The 15,317-nt window shown below is 36.5% G+C and overlaps 1 protein-coding gene across 6 annotated transcripts in view; it reads right to left on the bottom strand.

Annotated features, from left to right (window-relative positions):
• LOC130663026 (uncharacterized) overlaps positions 1 to 15,317 on the bottom strand; it is a 490,048-nt gene that overhangs the window by 217,507 nt on the left and 257,224 nt on the right. For 3 of the 6 annotated variants that reach the window (XM_057462055.1, XM_057462056.1, XM_057462057.1), the window contains 2 exons: positions 2,607 to 2,734; positions 2,391 to 2,516 (listed from right to left, as the gene is read on the bottom strand). In XM_057462055.1, the coding sequence (XP_057318038.1) occupies positions 2,391 to 2,516; positions 2,607 to 2,734 (254 nt within the window). Of the gene's footprint in view, positions 1 to 2,390; positions 2,517 to 2,606; positions 2,737 to 15,317 lie in introns of those variants that run through there. The other 3 variants (XM_057462061.1, XM_057462060.1, XM_057462059.1) reach the window with 3 other exon arrangements.

Below are 15,317 nucleotides of genomic sequence, written 5' to 3'. Positions count from 1 at the left end.
TGGCGGTGAGCAAGATATCTCTGGTCCAAATTATCTGAAAACCAAAAACCAAAAATATTTAGTTTTGTAATAAATAAATACAGGTAATGATCGAAGGTCTAGTCAAAATTTTGATTTTTGACAAAATGGCGGCTGTTCAAAAAAAAAATTCAATTTTTCATGAAAATTTTTCACTTTGAAGTGGCTTAAAAAATCGAAATTATTGTCCAAAACCTTATTCCTTCGATCATTACCTGAAAAATATATCTGAGTAAGTCGTGTAAAAATTTCAAACCGATCGGTTTAGCGGTTTCGGAGAAATTTTGCTCACCGACTCTGAAAACACGGTTTTGAGATAAACACGTTTAAAGTTTCGGGAACGATTTACACTAAATTAAAATTTTTTTTTTCAACTTACATCGTGTCATCTATTCCAGCATCATAAGAGGAACCCTCTGCTTCGTCGTTTGCCTCCAAAATGTTTAATTGTTGTTGTCTACGAGCCATTCTCCCCTCGCGCGTCGACCCTTGCGCTATTGCGTCCGAAATTGAGATGCGCTCTGCGTCGTCTTTACTCGCGTAGGAATGAGCATTGGGTCCAAGTGATAATCCCATAGCACTCAAATAACATTTACTTTAATTAATTGAACCTTACACACTGAGAAATACACAAACTGAGCACAAACACAACTTGTCTACGTGGAAATCACTTTTAACTGATGAATTCACATATTTTTAACTTAAAATTCCTCAACATAGGTTTCAAGTATAAACTAGACCTTTTGTATTATTATTTTAGGGTCCCAAACACAATATAAGTCGAGAACAAAAGTATAGCGGCTACGAGAAATAGCTGCTACTCCGGCTCGTGCTCTGCCTACTTTCGAACGCTCGGAGACGTCCTTACTAATACGCTCATATCTCCGAAACTAATTGTCGGATCGATTTGAAATTTTCAGAGAATATTCTTGAATATATGTACATTCAAAAAATTACAAAAAAAAAAATTCGATTTTTTGAAAATCACAAGTGGATATAACCCCTTGAGATCAATTAATAAATTAATTTATAACGGCTGGAGAGCCTGAAATAAATTAATAAATTAATAGTTTTAATGACCGGATTATTTATGCGATAATTTTATTTTATTCTGGCTGTGGAGCCTTGAATAAATACTACAGAGTTTCGAACACTTAATGGCGACAAAACGAGACGCGATAGAACTTTCGAGAACACGAGATTGAACGGCTGGAAAGCCTGAACTATCCGTTTCTTTACGCGTGATCAACCGAAAGATATTAAGTAATATAATATAATTAATTTGCCAGATTAATAAAATTAATCAGAGGCCTGAATTAATTATAATTTACCTCTAATTTTAATTTCAGCAGTCCTTGGAACTTATAGTGATGATCTGCCCCGGCTGCTAGCAATCGCTCGATGTTAGTGGTTTTCTTTTTCAGGTTTCCGTTGTCCGGATTTCGTCCTCGTATTTTTGCTTCCGTCACAAATTTTATTATTTAATTCGCAATGTACTAGATAACCTTGTATTACAATGTGTCTGATCACTTTTGTCGTTCACTAACTCTTGTCTTCACTTAGGCGTCCATCGCCTTCGGTCGTCCGACTGACTCTCTCTATTTTTGGCATTTCACTCCCTTATAACTCTTCGATTCGGGTCTCTTTGATTTACCCCCGGAAAACTCATCCCTACTAAATTAATTAGTCAAAGAGAGGGACGAATGTTCGGGTCTCACTGATTAGCGACACCCGGTGACATGTCGAATCACTTTATTTACTAAACCGGGTTATAATTACGACCCGTTATCGACCGTGGACAAATCCAAATTTAGATCTTAATAAATAGTCATTGGAATCTATTTGACCCTGTTACAAACTAACCAATATATTCTTAGAATTTTTCTGTTTCTTCAATATTTTCCATTAATGTATTTCAATATCTATCTAACTAAACGATGTCCAATTTACACAAAATCGAAATTCTAAAGAACCTTTTCGATTGTCACGACGGTTAGATCGGTTTGTTCGTCACAAATTTATCGAAAATTCACATGCATAGACACACACACGTACGCGCATGCGCACACGGAAACTTGAACACACACAGCTATCACTCTGAAAATAGTCAAAATTGTTCCTTAGGACCTGAAAACGTTTACGTCTAATCAAATCTTAATTTTAAAAAATCAGTATAAATTCAATTATATTTGACTTGTATTCGTGGTTAGAAGTTATACTTTGAAATCGTTATGTTTAATTTTTCAATTCTTTATTGGAATAGAACTAAATACTGTCGTCCTTAACATGGAACTTTTTATTGATTTTTTATATAATTGATAATTGTAAATAGTATTATTTGATTTAGAATGTAATTGATTCTAAAGTCTTACCTTCACAATTTGGATACCAAGCTTTTCGTCATCTGCGCTTGTCCACTCGTTGAAACAAAGTTTTTCTACTTTTTTCCAGTCGATTCCTCGCTGCTCTAAATGACGGTCTGCTAGTATCAACCATAACTAATGAATAGCGTTTATATTTATGATAAACGATTCCGATATTTAATTAAAATGTAACAGTACTAGATTAATCAATTATAGATACTATACCTTTTTACGAAATTCATGAGGTATTCCTTCTGATAATCTTGCCACCATTTTCATTGCATCAAGCCATTGCGCGAATCCATTCTCACCTGGTTGAGGTGTTATACTCATATCCATTTTCATATCTCCACCTATGTATAAACAAAACAAAAATCATCGGTTTGACCATGTGATGAAATCTAATGTGTAAAAATATTTTGGATAAAATTATCAAGTTGTCAAAAATAAACTTTTTAGAAAATTTTTACAAACTGATCGAGACCTTACAAATGCCAATTTATATGTTTTGAGATGTTAAAAATCCATATTTTTTAGATCATCTTTCCTAAAATTTTTTTCACAATGCTTCAAGACTCATGAGTCACCGATATTCCAAGTTTGAAATACTGGTTACTTGAAAAACTACAGATTCAACGAGAGTACGGAAGACCACTAGTGTGATTTTAATTATTGTTTTTTTTTATTGGTTTCTAAATATCCCTTGCGGGTTATAACCTGACTTTCACTTCACAACTACATAAAAATAGAAAAAAATCAACATATACATAGATATTTTTAAATATAAACAACCGTTTTACATCAAATATTTCTTAATCCTAAAATCTTGTCCTACAAAACACTCCTTTACATATTCCAATCTTCCACCCTTCATCCTTCACACTCCAGGGCATCAATAGAAAAAGAAACTCTCAAAGAAACAACTCATTTACCTTTACTTATTCCTTCACTCCCTCACACACATCCCGTGACCTCCGTTTCCGTTGCTCTTTACCTAACTATCTTCCCCTCCTTCCCCCCTCATCTCCAATTCTTTAATTCAGTTTTCCCTTTGCCCATCCTTCCCTAACACTTCCTTCCTCATCTCCCGCCACCCTTTTTCTACCCCGAATCCCGAGCAAACCACCCATACGTGTTCCCATGTCTCTTGTATCAACACATCCTACATATCCGTTCCTCCTCTTTTCCCCAATACCTAGCCCCGTTCATTACATCCTCAAGTCTGAACCTCGCCACCCTTCTTCACTTTTCTTCCTTTTAGCTCCTCTTCAAATACCTCGGTACCCCTATCCTCTTTATATATTTATATTCTCTATTTCCCTTCGAATCCCTAATCTTTTTTCATCTATCCTTCCACTGCCTTTTCCTATCTGCTTCCGTTACCCTTTCCCCTCTCATTTCTCCATTCTCTCATTTCTTCTCTACCTCTGCTAAATCCCACCCTCTTTTCTCGTAATAGTCTTTTCTCTTACCTTCCCACATTTCTCCGCTTTTTCCCGCTTTCACTCTTGTCCTCATTTCTAACCTACATCTTCACTCCAGCTCTCCTCCTTTTCTTTCCTCTATTCGTTTTTCATACCCCCACGCTCTCATTCCTGCTCTTACTACCATCTCATCCCTGCTAAGCTCTTCTCTGACCATAGATCCCGGAACCCTCCTCGAAACCCCTAACACCCGTCTCAAGGGGCTCTAGGGCAAAACAACTCCAGTCAAAACGACTCGGTACAAAAACAATTCCGGTCAAAACACTATATACAAATACAACTCCGGTCAGTAAAACTCGGGTTAAGCAACACGCAAACTAAAAGTTTACTTGTCGCACTTAAATTTACTTGTCGCAGGCAGATAATCGTATAACGCACACGAATGTCGTGGAAACAGTTGAATGGGCGAACAGCTATTTGGTGAACAAAAAAGCGTGCACTAAGATAGCACTTATATTGCTATAAATATAACCCTTATATTGCATTAAAGGTAACCCTTCGCTCATCGCTTTCACTTTCTCCGATCGTGACAACATTTTAGAATTCAGTTACTTCAATTTAAAATTTACTGGAAAACTATTATCAGTTGTGACGTTACATTGCTGAGGAAATGGAGTTTGAAGGTTGGAGTACGTGTGAGTCGGTGTGATAGAGAGATAAAACGTGAGTATGTGTGTTGAGTTGAGTGTAGTAGATAACGAGTTGAAGATATGGAGTATAAATGTGTATGATAAGTTAAGTGTGCGATAGTGTACGTGTACGGTATGTGGTATGTTTTGGAGTGTCTGTGTGATGGAGCGTGGATTTAACGGGGGATGTCTAGCTGTGTCGCGGATAGTGGCCAAGATAACGTGCCTCCCGACCAGTGATGACGACTAGGCCTAGGCTTAGCCCTCGGGGTTGACGTGGTGATTGCGAAGGTGCGACTGAGATGTCGCCGCCCCTTCGTGGTGGTACCCGGAGTTAGCTGGGGTACGTGTACGTTCATTGGGGGAATGGCAGGCCTCGTTTGCGATGCTCGAGGAAGCCAACAATTCGTTAACTTCAGATATCATGGGGAGTGACATTACGGGAAGGCCCGTGAGTCCACGGCTTGTATGCTTGTGAAGGTAAGAATGGATGGAGAAGCGAGAATGTGAGATTAAAAGAGAAGGAATGAAGCGAGTGGGAGATTATCGTGGAACAGTCGGGTAACTACCGTTGAAGAAAATAGTGAAGAATTGGCGTCGCTCGTGAACGAGTCGACCCAGTAGTCGAGTTTGGAGTCAGAGTAAGCGGTGGTGGGTTGGAGAGTCGCCATGGTGGACCTCGACCGCAACCGTGGACTGCTGTCGTTTTGGAGCTTGTTGCTCTGTGTATGGTGCTCTTGGAGCCGTCTGTCGTATTAATTAACTGTCGTAAATTACCGCATTATTTATTTATAGTTTATTTTATATCTTACGTAGTAGTGTATTAAGTTTTGTGTTTCGTCGTCGTCGAGAGGTTCCCAATGTCTTGCCCAGGTATTTATTTGCGTGATGTACCGAGCGTACTGGACCGTGGGTCTTTCAGGCACTCCGCGTTGCTCTCGCGTCATCTTTATTGTATTTTATTTAGTTTTGTTTTGTTATTTTATGTCTTTTATATTGGTTAATTAATCGGCTTCTTTCGCAGGAAAAGAACCACGACCCTCTCTCCACAACCTAGCATACTGAGCGCACCAGGACATGCCGCTACCACCGTTCATGTCTCTCATCTCCAAAGGGTATAGTTTTTAGGTTTTAATTTACGTGTACGTTTAGACCGGTTGCCGATACCGGGGAAATAAAAGTCGGCTGGCGCCCGTCAGGATCTGGAGGAGATGAGAGGGGTGATTAGTGGGCGAAGTGTAACGTAGCCCGATTTCGTGTAATTTGAGTTTTGAGTTTTTGAGTAAATTTATTGAGTAAGAATTTTTGAGTAATTATTGGGTTTATTGAGTATATAAGAAATATCTACGTTACACAGTATAAGATTCATTTTTTTGAAATCATTAACAGTCGTTTATTTTACCCAACTAAAATTATTCATTTAATTCAATTTAAGATTTATTAAGTTGAAGATTTATTAATATCATCAATCCATCCTGAAACTCAACAATTATTAATATTCTTGAATTGATTTAATTCAACTTAAGGTTGCTCGGACATAAATGCACTTTTCAAGATCAGAATCTAATTTTTTGATATGTTATGAATTGCTATCTCATACGTCTAAATTAACTTTCGGAATAGATCTGACGAAGGGTTATTGTTAAATAAATTATTAAAAATTGAAATTTAACATGTAGCCTATAGAGAATATTGGCGAGATACTCATATATCGATTTATACGACTAACTCTTATAATGATTAAAAGACAACAAACTTCTATTTCAATTAATCAACTGTCATGAAATACGTTAAAAATAAAATGAAAATTTTTTGACAAAGGCTTTAAAAAATATTTCAATGCAAAAGATAAAAAATTCACGAGAATATCAGTCCACTATACTTAAAAATAAATAAATCACGTGATTTAACACAGTGTGGCAACGTTGCATAGAATAAATCGCGCCAACTTCGAATTGTAAAAATTCTAGTGTATTTTTATCGGTTATGCTTTTATATTTCTTTATAAAGAACAGAATTTATTGTTTTCAATTTATTAAACTGAGAAAAAATATTTATTTTCGATACGTATGCGGCACGGTCGGGATTCTGACAGCTTGAAGTGACGTCACGAGTTTGAAGCTATGGGCGCTTTCTTATCAAGACCGGATATAGTACGAGGTCTTAATGAGAATGTATCCATAGCCTCAAACGCGTGTCAGCACTTTAAGTCTGTCAAGGTTCCTACTTTTGAGCATAAAGTATCGGATAACATTTTTTGTCATATCAACGGCGGAAGTTGAATTTGGAAGAGAAACAGTCAAAAATGTTTTAAGTCGCGTAGGAATGTAGAGACAGATAGAGAGAGAGAGGTTACTTTTCGATACAAGTTCGAGGAAAGTTAACCAAACTATAGATTGCCAAAAATGGTATAGCTTGCGCCCTCCGCTTGGTGCTTGAAAATCCAACTTTCGATGTTGATAAGACAAAAAAATATATTTTAAAATATAACTATAATATTAAGAATGTAATAAGCAGTGGAGGAAAAAGAAATGCAGAAACACTCAACACTTTACATCACATTTTTTTTTTATTTATTTTTAATCTCGCAAATCGCCTATTGTGCAGTGTTCGGCAAAAACGATATTTTCGTCAATTTCATTACCACTAATAACTCTGTGTTAAGAAATTGTATAACTGCTGCATTGAATATTATTCATTACTTAAACATTCAGTAATTAGACAATAATGTATTTCTAATATTTTAAAATTCGATAATTAATATTCGATTGTTAATCAATAAATTTATAACTTGTAATTGAGATCAAATAAATACTCAATAACCAAGTAATTAAAATTTAGCTCATGCGGATTACCGATTTTTAAAAAAATTACGTAATTGTTCTTTCAAAATTATCAATTATCTGAATAATTAGATACTTATGTACTCTAATTACTAATTTTTAAAAAAATTAATTAATTATAATTTCCAATTATCGATTACTTGAATAATTAAGAACTTATGTACTCTAATTACTAACTTTTAAAAAAATTAGTTAATTATAATTTCCAATTATCGATTACTTGAATAATTAAGAACTTCACTTTTCTAATTCCTACACAGAAAAAACAGATATCTTGAGTCAAGAAAATATTTTTGAAGACAAACGTTTTCGGGAACCAAGTCAAGATTTTCTTGAGCCAAGAGAATTCGTCTTGGTTGGAGAAGATTTCTACTTTATCTGAGAAAATTTAGGTCTCCAAAGAAATTTTCTTGAATCAAGAATATTTACCTTCAGTCAAGAATTTTTTTTTTGTGTGTAGTTGCTAAAAGAATTGTTTAATATTATTTCTACCTATCAATTAAGGAATAAAATACTTAATTGAACTTATTGTTTATAAATTTCTCAAACAAGTCTCAGTTTCCCAAAATGAAAGTTGAGAGTTGAAAACAACATTGAACTTTATAATGCCTATTTAAGTCGGTCAATAACAAAATTTCAATGAAGGATTATTTTTGAAGTAATAGGATCACTCCTATTTCATTAAAATTTTGAAGGATAAGAAAAAGTTTTTCCCCTTTCTATTAAAATAGGACACAGATGAATTTTTAAATTGCCAAAATTTAATAACAAAAATGTACGTTCCATTTAAATGTGGTTTTAGTACTGGAAAAATTCATTCATTAATTTAAAAAATGATATTGGTAAAGGAAATAATTAAAAATTTTCAAAAAGTCCGATAAAAAACTAATTTTTCTACTTGAAAATCTCAATTTTTAAGTGAAAAATTAATTTGGTTAACTAAAAAGTAATCTTCCGTTTCAATAATCTCATTTTTCAACATTAAAAAAATTCATTTTCGCGGTATTTCCCTGAAATAAAAAAAATACGTACATCGGGGAGGGTGGGGCAGAGCGGCTCTCCTAAGCCAATTATTACTTTTTGTGGCTTTCAACCATCAGATCACTTTACTTTTGTCCTATTTCGAACAAAATTATGGACATTTTGCCGAAATTCTGAAAAAATTTTTTTTTTGTGGGGCAGAGAGGCCCCCCTTCAAAAAAAGATAAATTTTTTTTTTTTTTTTTAAACTGTTTTCATCATTAAGAATGTATTTCTTTCTCTTGACAACTATTTTTGGTTTTATATTAATCAAAAAAAATTTTTTAAGGTGTAATAAATTTACCCCAGCTATAGAGAATCAGCCAAAAAATGGATTAATATGTTAAATTTTTTATTAAAATTTTCGGCTGGTCCTTTTTGCCCCAGGTGTCATGCGTAGGGATATAGTAATTAGACAAACAAAAAAAATTTTTTTGTTGATCAAAATTTCAGGGGGGTCGCTTTGCCCCACCCTCCCCTATACAGAAATTTTAGCTTTTAACCTGTGATTAACAGTCCCGCTCGAAGTTTAAGGCGAATCTTCATATATATATATATATATATATATATATATATATATATATATACAGGCATACAAATATCTAATTCTGTTTAGTTTTTTATCGATTATAATTAAACAATAAGGAATTAAGAAACTATTTCTATTAATAATCTTCTCCCTACGATGCCGAAGTTAATACATAAGAAGTTTATCATTTGCTTTCATTTTGAACAAAATAAATGTAGTAAAAATATGTCTGCCGTGTTTCAAAAAGTATTTTCCTTGATTATTGTATACTTATATTACCCTCTAAGTAAAATATTAATACGTTGAATTAAATTCAAGTTCTGAAAATTTTTTCACCTTAATAAGTTGAGAGTAATGCACAACCTTAAACGCTTCGCGTTATAAGGTGTGCAATATTTAAAATATTTTTAAATTTGACTTTTAAGTTGTAAGGTTCATCTCTTTTTAAGATGAATTCACATTTTATATTTTTTAAAAATTGCTGGTGACTAGCTAAAATTTCTTTAATAATTTCAATGCGTGGGTTAAATCGTGGAGTCTTTATAATTATTATTTTCTTTGGTGTTTAAAACATTTGATAATTTTTTTGTTTTTATTAATTACTAATAAAAGCAATTTCTAATGTTATACGTTATATTAATTTTGTTGTTTTTAACGACTGCGGCTGATAAAAAACCAACTGATAGCAATAAAAATCAGAGAAATTTCAATAAAATTTCGATGCGATATCGATGATTAGCAAAAAAATAATTTTTTAATTTGAAAATACGTTTCTGGGATCTCAAAATGGCAACTTCGGATGAAAACTCGATTTTTGAAAATCAGACTGAAATCTAATTCTAATCATAGTAATAATAATAATAGCCGTAAAAATACTCAAATAAGAATAACTTATACGCTGTGATAAAGAAAATTAAATACACGGTCGCGGCAGCGGTGGCTCGCAATCGTCGCTCGCTCTTTTCGTCGGTGAGTACCACAATGCTGGCTCTCACTGTTCGCGATGCCTCTTCGCCTCCCCGCGTCTGCTACCTTCTTCACATTCCACTAGTAGTAGGATCAATGACACAATCGATTATATCCGAGATTAATCGATAAGGGCCGAAAAGGATTATTGAAGAGCGGGGAGTAGTCCTACCACTACATATGTAGCTTAAGCTTGCAAGTAAAGCTTACGCAGCAACTGTGTTAACCAGTTTTAAACACGTTCTGAAAAGAGTTCTTACATAGTAATTTAATATAGTGGAAACCTAAACATGCAAACATGCAAATAACCTTCTCAATAAGACAATTTATAGATAAATTGAGAAAAATATAGATAGCCCGAACTGGGAATCGAACCTAGACCAATTCGGTATCGCGCCGAGTGCTCTACCAGTTGAGCTATCCGGCCCTATACTATATTCCGTTCAATTTGATCTATAACTTATTGAGCCACACCGTCCATCGTACGGTAATACACCATTTAAATATAGTGGAAACCTAAAAATTTTCCAAGAATTCTTTTGTAATGGTCGACATTATTTTTAACGTATTTTGTGTGTTGATTTCACAATAACATATAGAATATACAGTAACATATTTTCTACTAATTATTAATTTTCCAAAATATTTGGCAATATTTTCTGGCTAATTACTAATTTGAAATAAAAATTAGTAATTATTTCTACTAATTATTTAATTTTATGAAAAATTAGTAATAATTTTTGGCTAATTACAAATTTAAAAAAAAATTAGTAATATTTTTTTGCTAATTATTTATTTCCCAGAAAATTAGTAATTTTTTTCTACTAATTATTTAATTTGATGAAAAATTAGTAATAATTTCGGGCTAATTACTTATTTTTACGGAAAATTAATAATATTTTCTTGCTAATTACTAATTTCTGAAAAAAATCATTAATATTAATTTGTTAATTCTTAATTTTTTTAAAAATTAGGTAATGGAAATAGAAAATTTTTTTTTTGCTGATCACTGCTATTGTGTCTAAATTGATTTGTATAACTCATCTTGCTGTTACTGTTGCGTAAATTTCAAATGTTCGCGCCAGAACATTTGATAACTCGACGCTCTACTATACCAGAGGTGCTGCTATCGACGCGCCCTCTGATACTCGGAATTTCAACTCGATAGCCAGCTACGCGGCAACTGGCATTACTCTACAACACTTGTGATAGAACACCACGTGCTACCAGTTTTTATTGTAATTCAATTACATCGTGTTAATTACTCTACACTATCAAGTACATCATTTTAATTGTAACTCGCTGATACACCATGTATTTGTTATCATCTATATTCTTCAATTATATCCGGTTTTTCATATATAAACTCTGTGCTCATTGCTGTGGTGACCGCGTGTCAAATTAACATGCCGGCTATATATATATATATTTACATATACTCGCAATCACGTGACTTTGCAGCCACAAATAATTATTCTTAATTTACATTCACTTTCATTACTCATCAATTAATTATTTACTCGTACATGATGTCAACTGGTGTGACTGATGTCATCATTCAGTCATCCAGTAATCTTAATCTCAAAAATCAATATCAAATTTTATTTGTGACTGCAAAGTAACTATTATACGCTCAGACTCGGCTCACTAAGCATCTATTAAGTTCATACTCGGCTCTTACTCGTTCTCAATGTCGCGTATCAAATTAATTGTGACGAAAACTCATACTCGAAATATTTGCGATCGTTGTGAATTATTAATTGTTTATAATTCATTCATTACTGCGCTCTATACTATAAATTAATTCACGTGTATGGTGCCGTGTAAATTATAGAAAACTCATAATCAATTAAACTCAAAAACTCAATCTTTCATTCAACTGCGCTCTATGTATATACTTATAATATTTCATGTGTACGGTGCCATGCAATTTATATAAAACTCAATTAAACTCAAATGCAATTGAATAATGTTCAATAAGTGCTCGAATATAAACTCGTGATCGACTCTTGTACTCTACGCTATTATCTGTGATTTATTTTTATTAAATATGGACAATACACCAAATAAGTGAATTTTTATTTCTTTCACCATCCCGATCCAGCAAACTAAATATTTAATGTAGTTTTTAAGTTAATATTTTACATTATGGTCCTTCGAGCCGGATCGGATGGTGGAAACCGCGTAAAAGTGATCACAGACTAAACTCGTGCTCCTATACTCTAGAAACTCTAATCTTATAATCAATTCACCATATTCTCCAATTGTGATGGAAAGAAATCGACAGGGGAGGGAGTTTCTAAGACGGACGCTCCAACTCCTATTCACTCCAAGCATCGTCGTCCATGAGACAAAGTGCTCCTGCTCAAACACAATAAGAATTTGCGCTTCCGCACGACACTCAAGCACTCGACACGCACTCGCACTCGCCTACTACAAACTCACCGCACTCATACAACACTCTTGCCCACACTCAAGCTCAACATACTCATGATCGCAGCACTCGTACTCATCACTCGCCCACTCAAAACTCAACAACTGGTTGTACTCAAACTCATCATTACGCTACGTTACTAGCGACTTGTCAAGTCCACGTAGTGACCAAGTTAAGTACTCATCCAATACGCATTCTCTTAGATACCGGTTCTGAGATATCCTTTGTTTCAGATTCATTGGTAAGAATGCTCAATATTTCTCGTGCTCGATCACACCTTACTATCCTAGGGATCGGTGCAGCCAAGGCTGGCCATACCAGAGGGTGTGCAACTCTCACTCTGCGCTCATGCCACTCGAATCAATCACTCACGATCAAGGCACATATTCTCAGTGGTTTAACTGCTCAATTACCATCTGACCAAGTCCTAGATACCGACTTGGCACAGTACTCGCATCTCACGCTCGCAGATCCAGAGTTTGGAACCCCAGGTCCAACGGATGTCATCCTTGGTGCTGATTACTACGGCCAGGTCATCACTGGCGAGATCATCAAGTGCAAATCTCCTGGATTACTCGCTCAAAACACCATCTTTGGCTGGATTATCATTGGTCCAGTCCAAGCTCGGCTCAACAAACCACTGAGAATTCATCATGCTGTCTCCAATCATCATGATCAAGATCTTCAAGATTTATTAACTCGGTTCTGGCTCCAAGAAGAGGTCAGTTCAACTCAATTACGCTCATTAACCCCCGAAGAAGAGGCTTGTGAAGCCCACTTCCGGGACACTCACACTCGAGACAGCTCTGGCAGATACATCGTCAGACTGCCATTGATATCAGACCCGCAACAACTGGGGAACTCATACACAGCAGCCCGTCGCTGCTTACAACATCTCATGCGACGGCTTGATCATGATGCTCGGCTCAAAACACTCTACATAAACTTCATGGCAGAGTATCTCGAACTCAAGCACATGGTGCCTGCGGCATCATCTACATCATCAGTTCAATACTTCCTACCCCACCATGGGGTACTGAAGGAGGACAACAACAACGTCAAGATCCGTGTGGTCTTCAACGGCTCAAAACCAACCAGTTCAGGACTCTCACTCAACGACATCATGCATACCGGGCCAAAATTACTCGTTAACATCTTCGACGTACTCATCAGCTCGCGACAACACCGGTTCATCTTTATCACAGATGTTACCAAAATGTATCGACAGATTTTGGTTCACGAAAAGGACCAAGGTCTGCAACAAATACTCTGGTTTGATAAGGAAGGAAACATCATCCCCTTCAAACTTACTACAGTTACTTATGGGACGAAATCAGCTCCATTTCTTGCTGTTCGAGCCCTGCTCCCATTGGTCGAAGATGAAGGACATAGATTCCCACTCGCAATCGATCCACTCACTAAAGGTCGGTATGTCGACGACATTTCCGGAGGCGCAGATGATCTCGAGTCATTGCAAGCCGTTGCAGATGATATCGAGGTTCTGTGCAAGGCGGGCGGATTCCCACTCGCCAAATGGGCAAGCAATCATCGCAAATTACTTCAGCTCAATCGTGCGGAAGCGATTACACAATAAAATTGAGGATCCAGAAGTCAGCACCAAAATTCTTGGGATGTACTGGTCTTCAAACAAGGATCAATTCTCGTTCAAACACTCGCCTCCATGCTCAACTCAACCGTGCACAAAACGTGCAATTCTATCAGAGATTGCTCAGATCTTTGATCCACTGGGATTCCTATCACCACTCATAATTCAAGCCAAAATGTTCATGCAGGAACTTTGGCTTGTCAAACTCGGCTGGGACACTCCATTGTCTGCAGAATTACGACAGAAATGGACTTCATTCAAAACTCAACTCGATATGATTCATATCATCAAGATTCCCAGATGGATCCACTCGTCCACGAACTCGGCTCTAGAAATCCATGGATTCTCCGATGCCTCGCAATTGGCGATGGCCTCGGCAGTATTTATCAAGGTCCTACCGACAACTCGAACTCAGAGGGCAAAGGTTACGCTGCTTTGCTCTAAAACCAAGGTGGCACCGTTGAAACCCCTAACGATTCCACGCTTGGAACTCACTGCGGCTCACATGTTGGCAAAACTCGTCAAACACTGCCAGACTACACTCAACTACTCGCATGTGCCAACATATCTTTGGACCGATTCATCAATCACGCTCACGTGGATACACTCGCATCCGTCTCGCTGGAAAGACTTTGTCAGGAATAGGGTGTCATTTATTCAAGAACTAATTCCAGATGGCCACTGGAAGTTTGTCCCTGGCACTGACAATCCAGCAGATTGTGCAACTCGAGGCTTGACAACCAGTCAGCTTAAAACTCATCAACTATGGTGGTCTGGCCCATCATGGTTGCTCGAAGACTCGCCGTCCTGGCCAACCAGTCCTATTCATAAAGATGCAGATACTCACCTGGAAGAACGTCCAGTCAAATCACCCTATGTTTCGGCTCAACCACTCAACTCGTCTTGGACGCTAATGGAACGTCCAATCCCACTATTGCGTATGCTCAGAGTTACAGCAATTTGTGGGAGGGTACGCGATATAATCAAACGCATACCACACTCGACTCTCACTCATCCACTCACATCAACTGAAATCAACCTTGCACTCCAGTTCTGCATCAAGGAAACTCAACGTATTCATTTCTATTCTGAACTCCAATTACTCGCAAAACAGGCATCATGGCCAAAGGATCACCCATTTGCTCGGTTGGTGGCTTATCAAGACACCGATGGCATCATCCGAGTAGGGGGGAGATTGGACAATGCTCCAAACTCAGATCAACAGAAGCATCCTGCAATTCTACCTCGTGATGCTGCTCTAACTCGACTCGTCATCTCTGATGCCCATCAGCGTACCATGCATGGTGGTACTCAACTCACACTCGCTCATACTCGACTCCGATACTGGATCATTGGTGGACGTCAACCAGTACGTTCACACATACCCAAATGTCTCGTCTGTGCTCATCGAGGTGTTCGCGCTCA

The sequence above is a fragment of the Microplitis mediator genome, chromosome 2 (genome assembly GCF_029852145.1).
Source record: "Microplitis mediator isolate UGA2020A chromosome 2, iyMicMedi2.1, whole genome shotgun sequence".
NCBI lineage: Eukaryota > Metazoa > Arthropoda > Insecta > Hymenoptera > Braconidae > Microplitis > Microplitis mediator.
Note: the sequence above shows the minus strand (reverse complement) of the source record. Positions and strands in the feature narration are given on the sequence as shown.